This window comes from Rhinolophus sinicus, linkage group LG07 (genome assembly GCF_036562045.2).
Source record: "Rhinolophus sinicus isolate RSC01 linkage group LG07, ASM3656204v1, whole genome shotgun sequence".
NCBI classification, from domain to species: domain Eukaryota; kingdom Metazoa; phylum Chordata; class Mammalia; order Chiroptera; family Rhinolophidae; genus Rhinolophus; species Rhinolophus sinicus.
In genome coordinates this window covers 96,385,877-96,412,507 of record NC_133757.1, presented here as the reverse complement: position 1 = coordinate 96,412,507, position 26,631 = coordinate 96,385,877, and the positions used below count along the sequence as shown (strand labels likewise).

General features: G+C 32.4%; 1 protein-coding gene across 1 annotated transcript in view; it reads left to right on the top strand.

Moving 5' to 3' along the window:
- FBXO8 (F-box protein 8) overlaps positions 1-26,583 on the top strand; it is a 41,946-nt gene extending 15,363 nt beyond the window's left edge. The window contains exons 2-6 of the mRNA XM_019733191.2: positions 986-1,322; positions 4,456-4,582; positions 20,547-20,665; positions 22,532-22,728; positions 25,949-26,583. Of these exons, the coding sequence (XP_019588750.1) occupies positions 994-1,322; positions 4,456-4,582; positions 20,547-20,665; positions 22,532-22,728; positions 25,949-26,136 (960 nt within the window). The 5' untranslated portion in view covers positions 986-993 and the 3' untranslated portion in view covers positions 26,137-26,583. The remainder of the gene's footprint in view (positions 1-985; positions 1,323-4,455; positions 4,583-20,546; positions 20,666-22,531; positions 22,729-25,948) is intronic.
- Positions 26,584-26,631: the final 48 nt, after the last annotated feature.

Sequence of the window (26,631 nt, the reverse complement as noted above, 5' to 3'; positions counted from 1 at the left end):
AAACAAGAATATTTTGTTTTGAAAAGAGGTCGCGAAAGTAATTATTTATGTTAGTTAAAAGCTCTTTCTGATTTCATTTTTCTCAATGAGTTTATTTGCCCAGGAAAAGTTACTTATGTTAAAGCCGAGATCAAATAGGAAGTGGAGGCCAGTAGTTTTCTATATATTCGTATATGAGGAAGTCCAATATTTGTAACAGAGAAATGTAGAGCTGCTCTGGTTGGAGGTCTAACGGATAGAGGAGGAGGAGACTGGAGCACACTCTTTCGCCTGCCTTTTCCCAGGTACCTCTGAGGCATGCGTAAGGCTATATGGAGAAGAACTGGAAAATTAGTCTAAATTATGATTTTTATTTAAAGTAACGACAAAACCAAACAGTCATTACTGAGCTATTAATCATGGAGTTCTAGGTGTCTAATTTATAAGGTTTCTGAATTAGACTTCAGGGCCTATGTTACATTTTATTACAGTCTACAACATAAGTGTAGACTGGCAAGAATTAAACTAAAAGCCTGTTTCACAGCTGTAATGCATCTGGGAGTTTGGTTAAAAGGGGCTAGCTTAGCTTAGTCTGAGTTGTGATAAAAAGCAGGATCTAGAGGCCTTTTAAATCAAGGCCTGTGCTCTGATCAGAGCTCTATTTAATACTGGCCCATGAGTACACATAATTATAATTTGTAAGAGTCTTTAGGACATCAGTAACTTTTAAATCTCACCATGTGAAAAATGATTATGTCACCTGTGGACTTTTAAAGTAGTTAGCAAACTGGGATAAAGGTGATAAACCAAACATTTCTGAAACTTTCTCTGTCCAAGTCTTGTACTTATGATGTTCCAGCTATTCTTTGTAATATATTACTCCTTTTAATATGCTTTAATGAGGAATGTTAATTCTAATAAATGAATGCTTCGTGTCAGAGTTGTTGTACCACTGGGAAAGGCAGGTACCTTTTTAATGTAACCTTACATTCTGGCTTGCTCCCAGGCTTGCAGATGGGTCAGGGCCTGTGGAGAGTGGCCAGAAATCAGCAGCTACAGCAGGAAGGGTACAGTGAACAAGGCTACCTCAGCAGAGAGCAGAGCAGGAGGATGGCTGTCAGCAACATGTCTAACACCAGTCATCGTAAACAAGTCCAAGGAGGCATCGATATATATCATCTTTTGAAGGCAAGGAAATCTAAAGAACAGGAAGGATTCATCAATTTGGAAATGTTGCCTCCCGAACTAAGCTTTACCATCTTGTCCTACCTGAATGCAACTGATCTCTGCTTAGCTTCATGTGTTTGGCAGGACCTCGCTAATGATGAACTTCTCTGGCAAGGGTAAGTTCATTCAACCCACCATATTAGGTTCTGTATCTTCTGTATCTCGTAAACGTCATCATCTTAAATGTTCTTTTTATAATAGATATAGGCAATATGAAATATTTATTTTTATCCTGGGCTTGTATTTTGAGTTGCTCTTTATTAAAGCCTGGAAAGATAAAGTTATCATTATGTGAAACTTGATATTGGGAAAAGAAGGGCAGTATAAAAGAAAAGAATGACTTTACAGTTAGAATAGAGGTTACAAATCAAGAAGTGTCAGTTTATTATAAATCAGAAATTGTCAGTTCATTCTAAAAATACAACAAGTTGTTAAGTGAGAATTTATAATGCAAAGCTTAGAGTGTTCACACCCCTGGTGTAGTTTGTACTTCCTGTATGAAGAATAGGCATACTTAAAAATCAATAAATATTCCCCAACTTTTATTGTTTTCATTACTTACAGATGGAGTATGTGTATATTTGTTTACTTATTTCTATATTTCTTTTTATCAGATATGCTTGTTAACATAAACTTTAATTGGTGAATATTTCATCTACTTTTTATTTTTCTCTAACCACCATTTCATATGAAGGAGGCAAATATTACAAAGCAAGGAGATAATCTATGTGCTGAACGCAATATAGATTATAGAAGTTTAAGCAGCTATTATACCAGTTTAAATTTAAGCTATAAATCTAAGAATGTTTGGTGGAGTAGAATCTATTTTATGGAACCTAAAGTAATCCTTAAAAAGCATCACATACTTGAGTTGAGAAAATGTTACCAAACGTAGGAGAATCATTGATTTTCTAGCATTTTTTACCAAAACTTGTTTGTCTCATTATTTTAAAAAGGGACTTCATAATGATATAAAACATATCTAACAGCAAAAGTATTTTTGAGAGTTTAAATAATTTCTAAATGAAAATCAAATTGAGAGAATGAATAAATTATCTAAATAGCCAATCTTTAGTCAAAATATATTACCAACAGTGACATTCCTCACTCAGGCTTCCTGATGCTACAGAATTACAGCATTAATTATATAGTTCATTTCTCAACCTCTAAATAGATAAAAATCATCAATATCATCTTGTCATTCTCTCACTGTCTTGTCATAGTGAAGGTACTATGGAAGTGAGAGGAAATTCTATTAATTAATGATGTTTAAAATATATTATAGTTATTTTTTAATGATTTAGTATAAGAGGAAATGAAAATACTTCAAAACTGGCTCATTTTATTTCCCATCTCTTTTCTACATTTTAGTACTCCCAGTAAACTTATGTTCTTATATTAGAACTTTGAAAGAAAAGTTTATATCTAAGCTCATCTGAATGAACTCAACCAGAATGTCTTTTTCATTTGGGACTTATATCTGGATTGTTTATTTCTGAAAGAAATGCTTCCGTTTTGTTTACCACATAATTATGCCTATTTTTGTGACACTTGGATTTTTTTCTTAGTGATAAGTTGCTTCTACTTTAAATTAAAGTCTGGCTTGGTTTTTATTTTAACTTTGGATATGTTGAATACTTATTAATGTTGGGAGGTTCTATTGCTTAATAATAAAAATCAAAAGCTATGGCACTAGGTTAAAGAGGCTACTAAAATGTTGATAATTTTCTAAACATGTTACTAAACTTTTTAAGAAATTTAAAAATTTTTTCAATTGCAATTTTTTAATTGCAGTGGACATTCAATATTTTATTAGTTTCAGGTGTACAACATAGTGTGTGTTTAGACATTTACGTAACTTACAAAGTGACCCCCTCGATAAGTCTAGTACCCACTGAACAACATACATACTTCTTACAATATTATTGTCTATATTTCCTATGCTGCACTAAACTGATTTAGAATCAGTGATTTCATTTGGTAAAAATAATGCAAGGATATAAATTAACTATTAAAAAATTATTCTCATATTCAATTAGATATTTTATCTATTGTCATCACAATTTTTTGTGTTGTAGGCAGAGACAGTAACTTTTTCTTGTTTTTCTGTATATGTGTGAAAAGAAGGAAGTTTGAACCAGAAATCAATAATGAATATCAGAAAGTGAAACTACTTTCATGTTTATCTCTATAAGTAGGTATTTTTGAAAACACACAAAAATCGGATCATTTTGAGACAGTCATTAAAAAGTATATCAAAATATAATTTCAGTACTCGCAATGTCTCTGGAATAATGCATTTATATTTCATGACCTGTGGTATATTTCCAGAATTTCTAGGCATTGTAATAAGATAAAACTTCAGCTTTCAAATAATAACCAGTAGCAATGGCTCTGTACAGTTTGAGACAACTGTCCACATCTGCAGAGATAATGTGTTTTGAGATATGAACTGTTAGCATTTTATGTTTTATAGAAGTTTTAAACAATCATGTATCACTGTGGTAGTAAAAAAGCCAGTGTTTTAGAAGCAACATCTTAAAAACAGCTTTGCTTAATGTCACAGCTTTTGATGTATGTATGTATTGAGTTACAGCATTACAAACAACTTCTGTGCCAGTTGTTAATATATATAGTTAAAAAAAACAAAGTTGTCCCCCTCACCAGCAATTCCCCCCGTACCCCATTCAGTTTTATGTCACAATAGAGCACACAGTTTACTTAATCCTGTTTAGCTTCTTCGTTAAGATTGCAAACTCTGGAATAAGACTCCTTGGGTTCAAATTCTGCCTCTACACAAATTTGCTGTGCAATCACGGGCAACTTTTTTATCACATCTGTGTATCTTAACCTATAGCACCAACATCATAGGATTGCTGTAAAGATTAAGCAAATCAGTGCTGTGACAGTGCTTCAAATGGTGCCTGGCATTTAGTAAGCACTCAGTAATGTTAGCTATCATCATCATTATTATTAGTTTATATTAACTTCAGATAGTACTCACAAAGTGTTAATTAATCTTTGTGACTCACATTTATTAAGTGCTGTCAAAACTGCTAAATTGAAGGCATTTGTCTATCATACTATAGTAAACAAATTTAAAAAGTATAAAACTAAACATTTTCAACTTTAGAGCTATAAAATCTAATTTTATATCATTTCATGTTATTATCTTAGGTGTATACACGTTTAACTTGGGAAATTAAATGTGGTAATGTTTTCTTGTCTGATTTTATCTTACTTTTATAGGTTGTGTAAATCCACTTGGGGTCACTGTTCCATATACAATAAGAACCCACCTATAGGGTTTTCTTTTAGAAAGTTGTATATGCAGCTGGATGAAGGGAGCCTCACATTTAATGCCAACCCAGATGAGGTAAGAGAACTTGAATATTTGTTAACAGTTGAACTTTATTACTGTCTTGCTACAGTTTTCTAAGATACTAAACTTGCAAATCAAATAACAAGTCACTGAATATGCCTTTTCAATCACTGCAAAGCCCAGTATTTGAGTTATTGCTATATGACGCAGTCATTTCTTTTTACCTTACCACGTCAAGTTCTAATCTTTGTAGCTGCTCACTTTGTATGGCAGCTTCCATAACACACGTGCCGTCCTCTGCTGGACCTGATTGAGATATTACTACATTATAAGTGGAGAGCATGAAGTATGTTCATCATATTTTATCTGCAGCATTTTCTTCCTGTTTTACTATTTGTATTTAGTAATGATGCTACTTTTATCAGATAATCACAGAAGAGATTGTTCTAGTTTGCAACACATCAAAATGTTGTCTAAATAATGTCTTTAACGATCTAGTTCCATGTTGACATAGACAATGCTTATAGATTCTGTTATAAAGTAGAATCATTTTGTATTCATTATGTAATTCTCTTTTGTAAAGACAACAAACATAAACAGAAAAAAGAGTGGACAAAGCAAAAATAACTGCTTAATAATTGATTATTTAATTCTTTCTTAATATGTAAGAATGATCAAAATGTGACGACGTGAAGACAGTTCTTTCACTGACTTTATTTTAACTATTCTCATTTTAATATCTCCTGGAAAGGTTCAAATTTTTAGATAGATGTTTAAATATCTACTAGATTCAGTCTTAGAAACTAATGGAAATTATACAACACTCAGAACTAATATTTCTGGGTTTCTTCTGTGGAAAAATATAACAGGCACCTGGTTTAATTTACTTAATTTTCAAAACCCAACTTTTTTTTTTTCATTTGTTGTGGAGGTATTAAGGACTGTTTAAATCATGCAGTCAAATATTTTTTAAAATATCTTAACTTCTTCTATGTTATAATTAGAGAAATGTTTCTCCCGTGTAAAATATTTGAATATTAAACAGAAATGCTGATTTTTAACATATGCATATAATAACACAAATGACATCGTTTTTAAAGTTAGATTGATTTTTGCTTGTTATATACAATTTTTTTCTTTGTTAATCTTTTTGTACATGAATGAAAAATGAAATATAACACCACTGCAAAGGTTTACTGATACACACACATTATCAGTTAAGTCTTAGCCCCACAAATATAACAAAGTATATATATTATAAAGCCTAGTATAAATATTTAAATTAGAATATTTGTTCTCTCTTTTCACCAGTGTTGGAAGAGTTTTTACTTTCAATTAATAGAAAACTGGTACTTTTAATAAAAGCAGAATGATTTATAAGACATTAAAGTTCAAATTATATATTTGAAACCAGTTTGATACTGATTTTTAGAAATTAACAATAATTCTTTAGAAGGCAAATGAATGGATAAACTATCCTAAATTTAGGTTTTGTAACTTGTCACTTTATTGCAATTTTTTTCTGATGCCTTTATCATAAAATACACTTGTTTTTACTTTATTTTTGATCAAATCTAAGTTCTCTTCCTTCTAAATATATGGCAACAGTAAGCATGTCATCTTTTTGATCTTGCACTATGGCCTACCTACTCTGTACAAGAGATTGAGCTACATTTATGTATTTGAAGAATGGTGTGGTTTCAGAGACTTCATTATTCTTGTTTATCAGAATTAGACATTACTTGTTGCTAACAAGTTCATATGACAAACTTTATAATAAGAAATATATTTTGCATCAGTCTTTTGAGTTAATTGAATGATGATTACTGAAGAAGAACTGAAGCAGAATAATACTATGTTTTACTCAAATACATAAGAATCAGGAAAGGCAACTATTATAAGCCCCAGTCATATTATGCTTAACTTAGCAAGGCATACTGGCTCCTGTCATGAATTATACTGATGTTGAGTAAAACTGTCATCTTCAATCCATGTCACTTGCAAATATTACATTCTAAGGAAGATTTTACTTGGTAAGTACTGAGTTGTAGATTTACAAAGAAAAGTTGGATGCAACTGCTGATATTGATTATGGTAAGTAGTCATTTCTTGCTGAAGGAGTACCAATTTTTAAAACAAATTATAAAGCCATTATTTTTATGCAAAGATGAAAATGTAGATAGGCCCTCATATACTAGAATATAATATGGATAGTTTGAAATGTCTAAATTGGAAAAGCTAGATACCAAAATATGTTTCCATCTTTGCAGCAACATAGGTCAAACTATAGAGTTCTTGTTATACTTCCTCTAGAGTATCTGGAGGGGGGGCAGAGAAAAGAGATAAAATTAAAGTCTTTTTATCTAACAAGGTTTTTTAAATTTTTAAGGCAAATGTTTGCTAAGCAAGGGGATTGAAGTTATTAATTAAAATAAGATTTTTAGATCTTCAGAATTACATATCCATCCTACCTCGCATTGTTATTGAGAGTTGGCTGTATTTTCTTTTTCTTCACTCCCTGGCCTGATTTCCTGATTTAAAGATACCCTGGATCATTCCAGAAGTATTGAATTCACTGTCCTGAAAGGGGCACATAGTGCTGCCAAGAAGCATAGAGCTGAACCATTCAAAGTGACTTGTGGTTCCAGAATTCTGATTCTATGCTTTTATGAACATAAGTAACTTAGGAGGTGTCACCTAATAGCAGAATAGAAGTTTTTGTCCTTACCAGAATGAACTGAAGCTATAAATAGGCAAAGAAGGATATTGAAATACATTGTAGGTGCAGAGAAATGAGGGCAAGTATTTTAATGACTATATTGTATACTTTCTTTCATTGGCTAATACAAATAATCAATGTCAATTTGGTTGTTTATCCAAGTCAAGCCTTCAAAATTGAAATCATGTGACTGAGAGAAATATCTTAATAGATGTTTTTATGTAGAACTTCTCTGTATGAGTCATACTTTAGCCAGATCTTAGAATGACTCTTGGCACACTTTTTAAGTGCTAGAAAGAAATCAGTAAGTACCTTTCGGAGATTGATTTGTTTTTTGATCTTCACTGGAGCATTGTCATCAGATGTGTTATGTTGGGTTAATTTAAGCCTGAGAAGTAAATTAGTTTTGATACTATGTTTAAATGTAAGTGGTGTTTATTGTAAGTATCTGAGATGTTTATAATTGTTCAGTATTGTAAAAAGTCTACTTTTTCCATAATTTCTAGTCCTGTACTTAACATTTTGATAGCAAGCATCATTAAAATATTATAAAAATAAGAATACTTACAGCCACAGGGAACAAGATTCTCCAAAGGACCTCGTTCATGTCACGGATATGGGTAACCAAACTCCACAGCAACTGCTGGCAGTGGCTCATGGGGTGGGGGAGAACATCTGCACACTTTGTGGTACGATTATCTAGCACGCTGTTGTTATAGTATGCATGAAATTGTGACCTCAGCTGTATGTAAAGTCTTGATCCTGTGCATGAGCTTGTGTACCTTGTGGCAGGTGACCACATTCTACTAAAGGAATGTGCTAAAAACCATCTGTTTACAGTAGGCTGTATTTCCCCTGCATGTACAAGTTACGTGTGTTGATTTTATTCTACTAGCAGTATTATAATAAAGTAATTTTACCTATCATCCAGTAAGCTAAGTTCCTTGTGCTCCGTTTAGTATTAAATATTTTCTTGACATAGTTATTTTTAAATTTAGAGTCTGAAAAATTGATAGTGAACATGGTTTAGTTTTATTATAGGTTTATTTTTGTTTGTGTAAATATGTTTTTTAAAAGTTTTTAAAAATAAATATCCTCATTGGAGTCAGGTAAAAGAAGTCTTTTTATTTATTTTTTAACTATATAAGCACATTTTTTCTGTGTCCATATAAAAAGACTCACGTGCATACAATTTTATGGATTTTATTAGCTTGATCTGGGATAGAATCTGTTATGAGAAATGTTTTAAATTTGGCCTGTGCACATGTTTTAGATGGAAATGCATAAGCAAATCATTTTCAAAATAACACATTCTTTTTGTTGTTGGACCAGCTAAAGTATAAACAGGAAATTTGTAGTTCTCCATTATAGAAAGGAACTCAGAAGTTTATACTCAATTCTTATGAATAATATCTCAGATATTAAATCTTACTGACATTTTGCTCCAACATACAGCAGCAAAATATTCATTACTATTACTTCATTGCATAGCAACAGTGATGATAACTTTTATTTATATTGTTAGAGATAGAAAACACTGATTGGTATCATCAGAATTTACAGATAAGCATTTCGCAAATGTATTCTTTGGAATAATTATTCCACAGGATAATGAACATAGTCAAAGGGGTTCCCAAGTCTAATAAATTTAACCACATTAGGTATGGTTACTTGGCTTATTTACAGAATAACTTTTCAAAGCCCCTAATATATCGATGCACATTGTGAGTATCAAAGAGGAGGATGTTGTCGCAGTGTTATCCAAGTTTATATGACATAGTGTCTTTTGGGGGTGAAGGGGGTTAAAGTAATATTACAGGGAACACATTCTCAAATATGCTAGTATAGATTATCTATAATCTTACTATGTGTAAATATGTGTATCTAAATGGAAAGACACCTAGATTGAATGATTGAAATATCACGTGATTCACTGACAGCTATGTGATGTTTATTTTACCTGTGATTTTCTTTCTTATCGAAACTCTATGCATCTATAATTAGGTGTTCTTTTTCCTTTGGTCTGATAATTTTGTTTTTTGTAATATTGAGAGGTGAGTCTTGACAAACTGAGAGATTTATCCATGGTCTTTATTTTAATTGTCATCTAATATGATAAGGGAAGTGTTGATTTGGAAAATAAGGGTAGAACAACAAAACTGATAGCAATATTGAATTCAAATAACCACCTGTAGACATTGATATATGTATCAATGTCAAATAATTTGAACAGACCATTCATCATTATATTCTTCTCTACACTAACTGTATTAAATCTTAATATCTCCAGCAACACAGAGGTATTTCCAGTGAAGGTTGACAGCCCACTAAAAATGCTTTTAATTTAGCAAATGTACTGCCTTTCGAGGTTTTATCCTTATTTCTGTATGTCTAGACATTGGACTTTATCTTTCCACTGAAAATGGATCAGTATTTCAGGAATAAACTTATGATACAGGTAGTATAAAACCAAAATTTACGCATTGACAGTAAGATGGGTATCTTTGAACAATGCTTGATAGCATAAAGAAAGAAAGGTAAACTAGAATTCCTAAATTCTTAGCTTATGTTACACACTGCAACATATCTGGGAGTAGTTGGGTCTCAGTGCCCTTTACTTTGCTGCTCCACTCAACCAGTATCACATTTGATGATCTGCTACCTACAGTAGCCACTCTTCCCTGTATGTATCAGCTAGGGTTTTTGGGCTCAAAGGAACAGAGAACCTAACTAATAATGGCTTAAACCATATACATTTATTTACTTCAAATGACACTCAGAGAAAGGTATCCCAGAGTTTTTTCAGTGATACAGTGATCTCATCATGGACCCTCAGTGTGTTAACCTTTGCTCTTTCTTGACACCAAGATGGCTACCCACTGCTCAAAATACCACTTTCTATTATGAAAGTACCCTCAGCACACAGAGGGCAGACAAAGAAACTCCTCAAATTTCTTATGCTTATTAGGGAGAAAAAAGTCTTTTTCAGGGGCCTTCAGTATACTTATGCTCATTTCTTATGAGCAGAACTGAGTCAAATAAATATCCCCAAAACAATAGAGAACAGAATAGAAAGGATTGTATGAATGATTACACTTAATGTGATTTGGTAACTGTAGCGGAGATGCTAGAAGCAATAAAAAGAGCAAAATAGCCTTTGGGCAGGCATCCAAACATCTGCGACACTATTTTTATTAGTGAGCCACTTGCAAAATCTGTGATTCTGCTTCCCTTATTTCTGGGCTCTGCTGGTTTAGAGGCCTTAATATCCAAAGGGGGAATATTGACTCCGGAGACGCAACGATTCAAATTGGTTGCTGACACTACCTTCTTGCCATTTTAGGTCCTCCTGCCACTGGAAAAGCAGACCAAAACAAAACAAAACAAAACAAAACAGTATCAGGGTAGGTAATTATGGTGTGGTTGAGGTGATTAAACCTAATGACCAGAAGGAAATAGTTACTGCCACACAGTGGGGAAAAATAAAAGGATATAGGTGAAACTCAGGAGATGTCTTAGAGTTACTTCTAATACCACTATATCCTATGGTAAAAGTAATTTCTAAAAAAAAAAATCGCAGTAGCCCTGTATAGGCAATATTTAAATCCCATCCCTTAGACGCCTCACTATAAACCAGCTGAGAGGCTAATTCCATTTCCAGCCTCAAGAGTTGAATATAGATTATTCCAAGCTAATAATGTTAATTCTATTCCCCTTGGCTTTCGTGACATCCGTGTAATCCAGTTCTGACCTGTGAAATTGGAGGAGATTGTGTAGAGAAAGATTTTTCAGGCTTTAAAAAGAGAGAAAGGGAAGTAGTATTTGTGTGTGTGTGTGTGTGTGTGTGTGTGTGTGTGCATGCTTCTGGGTATTGGTTTATTAGGATGTGATGACAGGAACACCTGTTGCCATGAGGATGTTAACACATACTGATAATGGCACATTGGAAAGAAAGAATTGGGTCCGTGATACCATATGTGAGCCTAACAACCCTGGAGCCATATTAGTTTGGAACTTCTTATTACACAAAGTGATAAATCCCTTTACTTTTGTTTGAATTGGGATTTCTATTGTTTGCAGTCAAACACACCCTAATGCTGTATCATCATCATCAGTATTATTGCTATTACCCAAACTCATAGGCGTTTGATACGTAATCCTGAGCACATTATTTTTATAAAAATAAGCATTGCTTGTATGGATGATGTGTTGTGGAGGTGTGCACTTGAAACCTATATAATTTTACTAACTGATGTCACCCCAATACATTTAATACATAAATAAATATTGAAAAAAATAAACATTGCTGTTTCTCATTAGCAGACTAATTAACTTTATTCCCAGATTTGCTGACAAGAATTTAATCAGAGCAAAAGGAGCTAGTTGACAATGAGAGGAGTCCCTCACCAGATACAGCTCCTCCTCTTTAAGAATCGTTTATCACAAAAGAGCTAAAATGCTCAAGGTCATTGGTAAAGTACCTTCCTTTTGATCACTATTAGAGTCAAAGTGCAAAACTATGCCCCTCAGACACCACATATTATCCTCTGACTAAATAAATTAATCCCTTCAATCTGGTTGCAACTAGTCAAATCATACTACACTGGAGGCCATTCACTGTTTTTGAGAGCAACGTGGTGTTGTGTATGGGTATGTATGTGTGTATCTATCCATCTACCTTTTTTAAAAACATCCTGTGTTGATTTTATGGTTAAGAAAGCAATTTTATCCTGTGTCTATTAGGATAAAGCTTTATTTTATTTACTTTTATTTTACGCTCTGCCCAGACCATACTATATCATGGCCACTCTCACTCCCTGCTCTAGTCTCCAAGAGTCATTCTAGCATGTAGTTTAGAATCAGTCCACAGAAGGATGTTTGTAAACTCAGAGTAAAACTTTTAGAAGCTTCGAAAAAAATCAGACTTCCCAGGCCCTTTTCTAGTCTTAGTCTAACTGAAAAAAATATTCAGGCGTAGAGTACTCCATAATTTATTCATCAGTGAAATCACCTCACAGATTTTGCTTTGGTTTTCCTCAGTATGCCATGGGAGATACTAATTTGTTACCTCGTTTGGTGTAAACTGGGTTAAACTAAACTGAAATTCATGGACAATGTAGCGATCTAGGACTTTGAACTAGAGGAAAAAATAAAATTAGAATATTTTAATTAGGATATTTTAGCACCACAACACTCATACTACAAATTTAAAACTGAAGTGCTAAAATGAGCAAGATTATTCCCTTCTTTGTTTGACTTTTGTTACCAATGTAGATAAATGTAACAAAAGACTTTTTAATATTGTATTAATATTTTAAGAACATTCCAAAGAAAAGTCGGGTTGCCTCTTGTGTCCTTATCCTTCCCTATCTGACCACCTTGACGCCTCTAAACTGTTCTTCCTTATCTGCTGTAGCCAGTCTCAGTGAAATTGGGCATCACTTCTAGATTTAAGTTCTCAACTTTAATTTCCAAGGTAGTTGTCTCTCCTACGTGTCTCTCCTGAATTTAGCAGTTGCCACTACCAATGTCACAATAGGTGTCACTTCAAAATATAAGTGTTTTATAAAAAACCTAAAAGACAACATTTTCTCAATTCTTAAAAGTCATCGATTGTACAGTATCCATCAACTTAATTGCAGCTTTTGAAATATGGGAGTATGAAGGAAACACTACATTAAATGCACATTTTAAACCATGATTTATCCATGATTATATAATTTTCTTCTTTCATATCATTTAGAGATGCCTTCTTTATAATCAAAGTCTTAAGATCTTTGTGAACCAATTTTGGCCATTAGCAGTTAAATCTAGCATCATAATGCCATGTTGGTTTTTATTATTTGGACTGGTGACTCTGACCTTTGAGAGTTTATAATTTGAGGTAGTTCTCAGTATACTTGAGGTTTGGTCCAACTCATAAGTTTTTATTATGTGATTATCTATCTTTTTTCCCCCTGTAGCTGAATTATATAACTCTTAAAAGTTTAAGGTTCTCTTGAAAGTCAGCTGGCGCTTTTGTACAGATAAACCCTTCAACAAATATATATATTTTTAATTTTATTGGGTAACAGTATGTTTTTTCCAGGACCCATCAGCTCCAAGTCAAGTCGTTGTCCTTCAATCTAGTTGCGGGTGGTGCCGCCCACCATCCCATGCGGAAATTGAACCAGCAACCTTGTTGTTAAGAGCTCGCGCTCTAACCAACTGAGCCATTCAACCGCCCCAACAAATATTTATTAAGTATCTCTCTACTTACTAGTTGTATGACTTTGACCTTTAGCAAATGATTTAAACTGTCTATTCTTCAGTTTCCCCATCTATAAAAGGTGTAAATAATAGTACCTATTATCATTTTGGTGTTGTGAAGATTAAATGAAATAATATGTTTAGTGCTTCTAAGTGCTCACCAAAATGTAGCTTTAAATTTATACTAGAGGTCAACTGCAAGAACTTTTACTGCCAAGAGCCAGACACTGCTCTAGGCTTTGCGGTTCTTTCTCTCCTGGAACTTTTGGATTCGAGTAGATAAATATTAGACACCTGAGTAATGATCCTTCAGGAAGTACTCGTATGTATTGTCACACCAACATCTACTTTAGATGGTGATACTCTTTGCCTTTCATTTCCTGGCCTGTGATGAACAATCTTCTGCATAGACAGTAACTTTTTGTCTCAGTGGTGCTGCGTAGCTTAATCTTTTTAAAAACGTTTTAAGCCATCATTAGGTGTCCAAAATTATGTTCAAATTAAACATGTGTCTTGGCTGAAATGGTGGTAGGATGGACAGATATTTTAATTACATGAATAGATATACATACGTGCTGGCAGTGAAACTACCATTTAAATCCCAACTTGCTTCTCTGCTTGTCTGCTATTAAGATTTGGGGTCTTTTTTGAAGTGTTTATTTCAAAATTGTTTTAGAGTTGTTAAAATATATTTATCAATGTGCATATTAGAATCTGGGTAATATGATAAAACTTGAAGTAGCATTAGTTATTTAAATAGTTATATATACACATGCATTGCAAACGCAATTTTTATGTCTGATTTTTATAAGCAGCAATTCTAAATTAGCTAATACTGGTTTTCAAACGTATCACTTTCTCATTAATTTCAATTGTTAGTAATCATACCTTAACCTAATGGAGTATTAACTCCATATTTTGATAGAATGCTTTCTTTTTCTAATTTACAGACATGTTAGAGATAGAAGGGACTTTTTTTTAAGAAGCTTACCTCAGCTACTAGCAGCTTTGTCAATAATAATTACAATAATGATTGCTGTATTTAATTATTAGTAGTAATTTATCAATTAGGAAGTACGTTCATATTTATCATCTTATATTGCCCTATGCCAGTCATAGATGTGCCCCTTTTGGGGACTGTTAGAATTAATTAATAGGGACTTTTTATTATCTAAAATCTTAGATACTGAGGTTCATATTGTTTTGTCTAATATTGCTTTCTCACCCATGAAAAAGAAATAGAACGATCTGTCCTACACCTCTCTACCATTTTCCCTAGATTCCATTCGAGGGGATTTTCCATTTTTCTTTCTATTTTCTTTGAACTATCCCTCCTTTATGTGGGATTCCTATTGACATTTTCTGGCTACAAATAATTTAGAGTGTATATGTGACTGTTTTCAGCAATTCCTGAGCATTGTACACTTAATATACTGAAAAGTTCATAAATTGCTCTTGAAAGTTGAAATCCTTGTCAATTCAAACAAGGTACATAAATAAACTAATTTCATTCCATATTCCGTACTCAAAACTGAACAGTATGACTCTTCACTATCCTCCAGAAAATATGTGATGATCTGACCAATTTCAGTAACTGTGTCAGAGGGAACTGGCCCCTGGATATTGGCACACTCCCTTCTCTTCACAGTTGTCACTTTTCCCACATAAGTATGGACCATGTGTGCTTTCTGTTCTTCCTAGAGGAGACACAAGACTTAAACCTATATTTCAGATTTCAAACTGACACCAAAAATACCTTCACATTTCTTTCCCAATTTTCATTACCCCTGTTTCCTCTGAGTTATAAGTCACATAGAGTCTTCCAATGAGCAGACTAGTTATGGCTACCTCAATAAAAGGAAAACACTATTTATTACTCGTATAAAATAATATTTCTACATAGGAAAACTTTAAAGATCTGGGTATAGTTTTTATTATTATCTTTGAATATAGTGACTAGGTTGGGAATAACAATTATATGCACGAGTAGCTTCAATTACCATGAATAAAAGCATTGTGTGACATTGCTGAAATGTGCGTATGTGATAAAGTTAGTGTTACACGTAGAAAAGTGGCATGGAAACTTAAAGAAGGGAGAAAACATCGCAAAAGTTAGTGGGTAGAATGAAATGGAATGACAGGATACATAATAGATACCTAGTCTTAAACTTAACCATTTTGAAACCTACATTTGTTTCACTTCAGCTGAAAAACAAGGTGTTGATTTTTATTTGCTGAATACATGTCCCTAGATAAATTACACCTATTCAAGTTCTATGTGGTTTTTTTCTTTAACTATAGAGCACATGTTCTGTGATTAAATAGGGAGAATGAAAACTGTTGGACTGAATAAAAATTAATAGATTTAAAATTTTTCATTGCAATTCTGAAAACACTATAAAAAGAAATTATGTCAGCAGTTATATTAAGAATTAATGCTGTTATTTTCAAACAAGACAATGGGAATACTCCCATGTGATCTGTGGAGGGCTGTCTTCTGATGTGTTAATTATTTATTAGAAATAATTAAGGAAGTACAAGTTTTCATAACATTGTTATCCTAATTTTTACATTACTTTTGTGTAAACTTGTTACATTTCAATTGTTCATTTCACTGTAGCTAAAATGTATGCTTGAATATTAATATATTAGTCTTATATTGAAAGAAAAATTAGAAATACAGATTGAACTGTTTTGTTTTATAAATATTAAAATTTAAAGTTATTTTAAAAGTCTTCAATTTTCCTTTTGAAAAGAAAATTACATACAGTGTACATACAATTTGCTTTCTATAACATAGTGCTAGTATAAACAGGTTTATTACCTGAAAAATAGTAGGCACTACTGTAGTTTTTCATTGTATACAATGGAAAATTTGAACAAGACTAGCTACATCAAAATCATTACTAAATTTATTTCCTAAGCTGTTCTTTAGGAAAACAATTGAAGGGTACAACGTAGTATGTCACAGTTTTGTTTTATTAGTGATTTCTTTTATCCACCAAGTGTTAACACAGTATTTCTGCCAAGTGACTGTGTCAATAGCCAGTACTTTGAATACCGACTGACCAACAGTCAGTACTTTTTTTTTTTAATTAATTTTTAAATTTTTCTTAGAGTACTTTTAGGTTCACAGCAAAATTCCTTGCTTTTCCATTTGGCTTTGCATGCCTAGTTTTCTAGAGTTCACTCTGTTCCCAAATATATATATGGTAGATTTTGCTTTTGAGGCACACTGTGGATAAGAGTGGTTTGATTTCTTTTTAAACAAGCTTTGTTAAAAGAGGAGAGGAAAACATGGGTTTTATGTAATAGAAGAAAACAAAGGAACTATATTGTAAAACATGAATTATATGGAAAGAGCCATTCTTACAGGAATTAGTAAACAGATGCATTATATAGGTGATTGTCTCCAACACATCCTTTTCTTCATTCTAAATTCCTTTTTAATACTGGTTTTCACCATTTGTTTATGTTTTCTTGAATTATGTGTGTTTGCCACCGAAATAAATTATATCAGAACAGCTCACCACTCTTATTTGATTGTATAAATCTTGGTGCTGTCGTTTGCATAACAAATTTCAGTGGCATACTCTGTGGAGAGTGCTTTACAAAATTTATTCTTTTTTTTTTTTTTTTCTTGAATCACTGAAAACATCGTTCTGTTAAGGAAAACCTTAACCTGAAATGGGATGAATTCACATTAACTTCACCTGGGTTCTCATTGCTGTTTGGCACTCGTTTTGTTTATTCCCCGTGGATTCCTTGTGAAAGATAGAAATCTTTACCATTTTCTTTGTAGCTCCACCCTTTTTCTCTCTTTTCCAACTCTCTAGATGGTTTGTTCTCCCTAAGGAGAAAGCCAACGTGCACTCTGCTTTCTACTTTTATCACTTTCTTAATATGCCTGTATGAACCATTTCTAAGCCTGTCCTCCAGGCTTAGAAAGCATTATAAACTCACCTGTATTTTCTATCCTTTTCCTTGCTCCCCTTTTCTCTGCCTTGCTGCTTATATTATCTCCTCTTTCTCTTGCACTTCAGTCTTTTTCTCTTTCCATTGATGTTCTTTCTTTTGTTTTCTGACACGCACAGGTCAAAATTATCTTGAAAAAAACTCATCTTTTTGCCCTTTAATATTGCCATTTTTTTTCCTCCTTGGTACTAATACATTTTTCAGTTGAGTAGTCTATACTCAGTTTCCTTACCTCGAGCTCCTTCCTTAGCTTTCTGCTTGGACTTGTGAGTCCCCCTGACTCTCTGGAAAGAGACCTCTGGAAAGTCACTACTTTTTTTTCTCTCAATCATCACATCCAGTGCCCTCTTTTCCCATTTTTGTCTCCTTGAGCTAGCTAAAAGATAAAGGAAACTAGCCATGTTGTATGCTAGGCACGTTCATATCTTCACAATAGCCTTCTAAAATTTTTACTGATTAGGATATTAAGGCTTAAAAATGTTGAGTAAATTGTTTATGTTCAGATAATCAGGAAGAGACAGAACCATGATTTGCTCCATCTCCTGAAAATTATGCCCCTTCAACTATACTACGTAATTGCATTGTCTGCTTTTCTGTAAATTTCAAAGGCTCCTAGTCTCTGGGGGCTATATTCTATGCCTGTCCTCTTCATTATCTGTTCCCTTACTGATTGATTCTTATTCAAGATCCTTAACCCTCACTTTTTTCTTTTTATCTGATTACATCGCCAACTGCCTACTGTGCCTTTCAAATTGTAGCTATCATCACCTGAAATTTGATATTTCTAAGATGAAACACATTGCTGTTTCCTACAAATCAATACATAACCTCTATAAACTGTGGGTTTTTTCTATAATTTGTTTTTTTTTTCTGTCAGTCATTTCTTTCTGCATCTAAGCCAGAAACATCGGTTATCTTTGTTTTTCACTTTGATTATCCCTTGGCTTGATAGCCAGCATATTAACAACTGTTCTTGTTTTCTTAAATGTAGTGTATGAGGTTTTTTTCATGTTTTTAGAATAGCTTACTTCCTTTGCATTTCCATTGCTTTTCACATGGTCCAGCCTGGACAAGTTAGGTTAGATACTAAATTCTCAAAACATGTATTCCATTAAAAAGAGAATGACCAACAGTATACTTTTATGATGCTTACATGATACAAATATCAATGTTAATTTATAACCAGGAGCATCAAATGATACTAAAATGGCATATATCATGTAATTAGAGATTATATACTATTTAATGTATAATATTAGTGGTTTTTATAGTATGTAATTTTTTAAAAGTAGATTAGATTACATCTCTTAAATATTGATTTATAAATAGGTATGAATAAAGAACCTATTAAATAATATTTAAGTGACACCCCTTTGTCTTTGAATCACTTAGATTAAAATTAAGCACTGGACATTCTTCTGATATATTATTATATTTTTAAAGGCAAGAATTTTAGAAAAAATCAAACCTGACTTAATTTTTGTTCAGTAGACCAACTAAATATACAGTCAACTCTCGATTATTCAAACAAATGGAGGAAAGGATGGAACAAGCATTCCTATATCTCTAGTTCCTGCCCCCCTCAGACAATGGCTGAGAGTCTCATTCCAAATTCTTTGGCTTTCCATCTTGATCATATTACATTTTCTAGACTTATATCCAGGATGCAATCTGAAATACAGCTTACAATTGAGTTGACAAGAAAGTTTCATGATATCACATTCTGTTCCTCTTTATATACATTTTTAAAATCAGTGCTTTAGGATTGGTTTTGTACTATTAAAATTCACATGAGAATTTGATAACATTGCTATTAGGATGTTAGCCTCATGGCTCATACAATTAGTTTTCTGTGAAATATCTTATCTTTGAAATATAACTTACAGATAATTATAACCTTTCAAAAGCATTACCTCATGGTACCAAATTGCTTTAAAAAATTTTTTAATATTAAAATTTTATGAGAGTTTTAACAGTCTTTTATAAAAATTCTCACAACTTTTTGAATACTTAATGTGTGCAATATTTCTGAGTACTATGTAAGTGTTTGTAAAGGGAAGAAATGCCGAAGGAATTTATGTGTGAAAACAGTTTGTTGGGTGTATATAATACGTCATTTTCTCTACCAATTAACTGCACACAGTGTGCTATTATCCAGACATAAGCATTCCTGGGAATGCATTTATCTGGATAACTGTGAGTTGAAATAAACACACCTGCCCTTTATTTCAATAACTGCACATTCAAATACACATAAGGCACTTATTTGAATGTGACCTTCATATACATGAGAAAACATTGGTTTCAGTGTTTGATTTTTTTGTTGATTTTTTGTTGTTGATTTAAATCTAAATTAGGTACAAATTTATGGGTAGTGCTTCTCTGGAAAACTTTGCATGCAGAAAAAAGGAAATTCAAAGATAAATCCTATGAAAAACATTGAAATTGTTTTGTCTCATGTTTTGCTTCAGTGTGTATTGGAGCTAAATTCTTGTAGAATATAGCAACGCTTAAAGCCAGAGTATGTACAACCCATAAACTGGCTAGGAAGTGTGCCCACTTTAAGTTAAATAATTTAGTTTTCTTTTTTTTTCCAGAATAAAGTTGTTAGTCTTTCATTTGGAAAATCTTTTTTTTTTTTCAAGAACTTGTTTCCTTGAAAAGTGTATTAGAATGTGTATCTGAGCTTTAAGATATCATGTTTCTGTTAGGTATCAGCAATATTTGTTATAAGGCTTATTTTAATGTCTATATAGTTTCTCCCTCCTCTTTCTACCCGTGACTCCCCCATTAGGCTATATTTCTGTATAGTTAGTTTTAACTGACACGAGCTAGAAAATTGAATTAGACTTCTTTAGGAGTCTTAACTTTGAATTTCCTACTTTTCATTGCATGTAAACTGTCAACTACAAATAATAGTTTCAGTTCAAGTTCTAGCTTGTATTTTGCATGTTAAAGCTATAAAAAGTCTATTAATGCTGGAAAGAATTTATGGCTATTGCTCTTCTGTTGCCTAATTGTTAAATTTATAAATAAAAACTTTTTTTATTTATGAGATTTGTCTTTCTGTCTTAGGGAGTGAACTACTTTATGTCCAAAGGTATCCTAGATGATTCACCAAAGGAAATAGCAAAGTTTATCTTCTGTACAAGAACACTAAATTGGAAAAAACTAAGAATCTATCTTGATGAAAGGTAAAAAAAAATTAGTGTTCATTAGAAATTAGTTAAGTAATGCCTTTAATGACATAATTTTTACTTTAAAAACTATACTACATAGCACTTAATCTAGTTGCAAAATTGAGTAAAGACAGGGAAAGAATTCCTGTATTTACAAATCTTTTTTTGTGAGCTTTAATTTGCTGGTAATGAAGTTACTATTATAGAAGTTTAAAAAAAGCCCATGCAAAATGGAAGCCCAACATCTTTGTAATAGCAAACTAAAACCATATCTTTTTGAGGAAGCTGCAGCACTTTTTCGTAATAACTAGCCACAAACTCTAAGTGTTTGGGTAACTAAAAGTTCGGAATTCTGAAATTTTCCATATAAAAATCAAATAGACAAATTGTAATTATAAACTCACAAATCCTGGAGATATTTGCATATAGATATATTTGCATATAGATATTACACAGAAGTGTCATGTACAACTTTGAAAATCCTAGAAATGCGTCATTTAATAGTATGTTTTACACAGATAGAAATGATGTCTCGTATGCTGTTCTGACTTGATAGCCATTCATTTGTAGTCTTTAATTGTGATTATCAATGTACATAAAAGTATTGGGACAACATTTTGATGTGATATACTGAACTACCATTTTTTAAATTATTGCTTTCATACTTATCTAATGAATGGCTCAAAAATGTCTTTGCCTTTTTATTGTAATTTTCAGTCTTTCTTATTTCTCAGGATTTTTCAACCACAATCTGTGTTCGTTATATTCTAGGAATTTTGCTAGAGAGTAGGAGTATGCAGTTGATTAAAACATAATCCCTGTCTTTAAGGAGTTTACAGTGTAACATACTGGTTATTCAAAGAAATATCTTACATAAAGATGGTATCGTTAACTCTTTTTATCTTTAAATGCTAGGTACCTAGGGATCAGCAGTTTTTCTGTAAAGGACCACATCTTTTTGTAAATATTTTAGGTTTTACACGCCATATGCTCTCTTTCACAGCTATTAATAACTCTGCCATTGTGTCATTCAAGCAGACATAGATAGTCATAAACAAATTAGCATGTCTGTGTTCTAATAAAACTTTATTTACAAGAACAAGCAGTGGGCCATATTTGCTCCACTAGCTGCAGTTTACCTATGTCTTCTGTAAGCAACTGGTAGAAATTAAAGATTATAATCATATAATCATGGTTTAGTTTAGTAAGGATTGAAGCATTTATAACAAATTATGACCATTTGTTAGAATGCTGTTGATTGTATATATATATCCACATATATGTGCATAAATATTTATATAATTATAAATAACCTAAATGTATATCATTAGAATTATTATATCCATAAGATGGGCTACTGTGGAGCCATTAAAAAAATGAGTTAGGGCTATGTGTAACGACATAGAAAGCTGTTCACAATATACTATGTGAAATAAGCAAAAGAAAATTCTAGAACAATATACAGTATATGTAGATAATTTTCAAAGTCTGTATAAACAGTTGGTACTCTGGTGATGTGGATTCGTATGGAAAGTGAAGACTCTCATTTTCATAATTAAAAAAAAAAAGAGCTCTGTTTCTTATTTGGATTTATTTAGCCAAGACATTTGAAAAGAAGGTGCCCTTTTTTATACTGAAAAATTCATTATTTTCATTTTATAATTAGAATTACTAGTTTCATCTTGTTTTGTTATCCTACTCATGAAATATTTTTAAATTGTTTAATTCCTTACGTAATCATACTTAGATTTTTTTTAATTTTGAGAATTGTATATACTTTATTAGCTGATTTGGTAATCAATAATAAAGCATTTTCATCCAAAAAATTACAATTAATAGAGAAAAGTCAACTAATACTGTATCTTTTTCTTTTTCTAATAGGAGAGATGTCTTGGATGACCTTGTAACACTGCATAATTTTAGAAATCAATTCTTGCCTAATGCACTGAGAGAATTTTTTCGTCATATCCATGCCCCTGAAGAGCGTGGGGAGTATCTTGAAACTCTTATAACAAAGTTTTCACATAGATTCTGTGCTTGTAACCCTGATTTAATGAGAGAACTTGGCCTTAGTCCTGGTAAGAATATATGTAATGAATTCCATATTTCCTTTTGCCACTTCTACTTCTAGGTAAAAATAGTAGTTTATAAGATATTTCCTCACCATGAGGAAAAATTACAAATACTTGTTTAACTGCTAGTAGCAGTGACTACTTTAGTTATCATAGCTATCATTTATATATGGTAAATATATTGTATTAGGAGGAAAGTTAGACTTAGCTCCATAAATTTTTAAAAATTATTCTTGTTTGAGTGTTGGATAGTTTTCCTAATCTAGCTAAAAACTTGAGAAATTATTTTTAAAGCTTTTAATAATCCATATATTGCATAAGTAACACCTAGAATTTTTCTACTAAAATGTGTTTTACTCTGTTTCCCCGAAAACTATAACCTAGCTGGACAATCAGCTCTAATGTGTCTTTTGGAGCAAAAATTAATATAAGACCTGGTCTTATTATATTATATTATATTATATTATATTATATTATATTATATTATATTATTATATTATAAGACCTGGTCTTATATTGTAGTAAAATAAGACTGGGTCTTATATTAATTTTTGCTCCAAAAGACGCAACAGAGCTGATTATCTGGCTATGTCTTATTTTCAGGGAAACACGGTAATACAACTAGTGCTCATTGTTTGTGTATATCTGTGTTTGTGTATGTAATACAGTCTAAGCTGCATATTTTTTCATGTGGTATGGCTTTATCCTTTCATATCAAAAATTTTATTGTGTTTATTTTACTAAGCAGAGATTACAAAACATTTACCTATCATACAAAATTTGTTGAACATGCTTTTACAAGACATAATGTTTAATTAGGTTTATCAAGATGGCAGGATTCTGAAATATAGACACCGCAGTAGTGACAAGCAATTGTAGCAAGTAGTAGTAGCAAGTATGTTGAGTTTTGTTACTATTTTAATAGTAAACATCAACTTTTGCCCTGAACATACATACATACATATATATACACACACACATATACATATATATATAAAGACAATTTTTAATTAAATGTATTGGGGTGACATTGGTTAGGAAAATTATATAGTTTTGTAATACATCATCTATATATTGCACTATGTGTTCACCACCCAGAGTCAGTTCTCCTTCTATCACCATATATTTAATCCCCTTTACCCTCTTCTACCACCCGCCCCTCTACCCTCTATTAATCACTAAACTGTTGTTTGTATCTGTGATTGTTTGTTTCTTTGTTTATCTGTCTTGTTTGTTTGTTGTTTTCAGTTTTATATAAGTGAAGTCATATAGTTCTCAAGTTTTTCTGACTTACTTCACTTAGCATAATAATCTTAAGATCCAGCTACGTTGTCACAAATGGCAGTATTTCATCTTTTTTGTATGGCTGAATAATACTCCATTGTATACATGTACCACATCTTCTTTATCCAATCCTCTATCAAAGGACACTTTGGTTGTGTCCATGTCAGGGCCACCAAGAATAATGCTGCAATGAACATAGGGGTACATAAATCTTTACAGATAAATGTTTTCAGATTTTTTGGGGAGATACCCAGAAAAAGGATTTATGGGTCATATGGTAATTCTATTCTCAATTTTTTGAGGAACCTCAATACTGTTTTTCCTAGTGGCTATACCAATGTACATTCCCACCAGCAGTATATGAGGGTTCTTTTTTCTCAATAGCGTCTCTAACACTTGTTATTATTTGTCTTGTTAATAGCTATTCTAATCCTACAAGACATTATTAAAAGAAATTGAAGAAGATACAAAGAAATGAAAAGATATTCCATGTTCATGGATTTGAAGAATCAACATAGTTAAAATGGCCATATTACCCAAAGCAAAAATACAGATTTAATGCAATCCCCATCAAAATCCAAATGGCATATTTTTTAAGAAATAGAACAAAAAAAAATCATATTTTTATGGAATCACAAAAGACCCTGAATAGCCAAAGCAATTCTAAGAAAAAAGAACAAGGCTGGAGATGTTATACTCCCTGACTTCAGTTTATATTACAAAGCAATGATAGTCAAAACAGGATGATATTGGCAGAAAATAGACACAGAGACCAATGGAATAAAATTGAGAACCCAGAAATAAACCCATATATATATATGCAGATAATTCAACAATGAAGACAAAAACATACAATGGAAAAAAAAAAAGCCTCTTCGATAAATGGTGCTGGGAAAATTGGAAAGGCACATGCAAAAGAATGAAACTAGACTGCTATCTGTCACCGTGTACCAAAATTAACTCAAAATGGATCAAAGATCTAAACATAAGACCTGAAACAATAAATTTCATAGAAGAAGCACAGGTACTAAACTTGTGGACCTTAGGCCCAGAGAAGATTTTTTTTTTTTTTTTTTAATTGGGGAACAGTGTGCTTTTCCAGGCCCATCAGCTCCAAGTTGTCCTTCAATCCAGTTTGAGGGCGCAACTCAATTCCAAGTCCAATCACCATTTTCAATCTTAGTTGCAGGGGAGGCCCAGCCCACCATCCCATGCGGGAATTGAACCTGCAACATTGTTGTTAAGAGCTGGCACTCTAACCAACTGAGCCATCTGGCCACCCCCAGAGAAAATTTTAAGAAGAAATATTTTTGTTGTCACATGATGCTCAGCTTTGGCAATTTTTTTCCCTAGCGATTTGCTTTGGAGATTAGTATATAAATTCCACAGACCCTTAAAATAAATACCTCAAACAATATTGATTTAATAATCTTAGGAGTTTACATTTTATTTTCTAGTACCAAGTTAATACATTTTCTTTGTCATTAAAGATGGTTTCAAATTAAATTAGGGTTTTGAAAAATCACATGTGAATAAATATGACTTTTTAATGGGAAGATAAATATACTGACAGTACAGATGGTTTTTATGGGGAGTTGAATGGAAATATCACATTTGAAAGCAAGATGAAAATAAAGCCAATTATGAAATTTTAAAATTTAGTTTTCACTATACAATGCTGAACTAACGTTCTTTTGAATTGAAGAAAATGCTCACTGAACTGGTGTACAGTTAGGGTGACCAACCATCCCTGTTTGCCCAGACTAGGGAGTTTCCCAGGACACAGAATTTTCAATGCTGAAGCTTGGAAAGGCCCAGGCAAACTAGGATGAATTGGTCATCCTACATTTAGTTATGATGTAATCTTGGTATTTTGAAATTCTGAACATTTTGATAGAATGCGTTTGGGACCACATTTTGAAGTATTTCTTTTTCCTTCCAGATGCTGTCTATGTACTGTGCTACTCTTTGATTCTACTTTCCATTGACCTCACTAGCCCTCATGTGAAGAATAAAATGTCAAAGCGAGAATTTATTCGAAATACCCGTCGTGCTGCTCAAAACATTAGTGAAGATTTTGTAGGGCACCTTTATGACAACATCTACCTTATTGGCCATGTGGCTGCATAAAAGCACAATTGTTAAGACTTCAACTTTTAACTTCCAACTAAAGCTACCCAAGGACTTATTTAGCAGATATGGGGGTTGTATTAGTGCTGGTCATTCTAGCCTCTGTATACAATCAAGCTTGAGTGTACAACCTTGTTTTCTTTTACTACTTTTTTTTTAGTAATTTCCTTCAGGAACTCAAGAATTTTGCAGACTTTTTCTTAATTTTACTTATCACGTTTTGCACAAAGCAGAGCCATTGTCTGACACAGCTGTTTAAGAATGTTAAACTGACATTATACTCTAAAGGATGGTATATTTGTGCATTAGATTTGCCTGAAAAACTTTATTCATTTCCATTCTTTTTAAAAATACCATGTAATGTGTACATATTTAACTAAAGAGATTTATAATCATAATTATTTTATTGTAAAGATTTTAACTAAAGCCTTTCTTTTTTCTCTCAAACCGAGTTCTGAAATTTATTTGATTCTGATCTGAGATTGTTACTGTCTT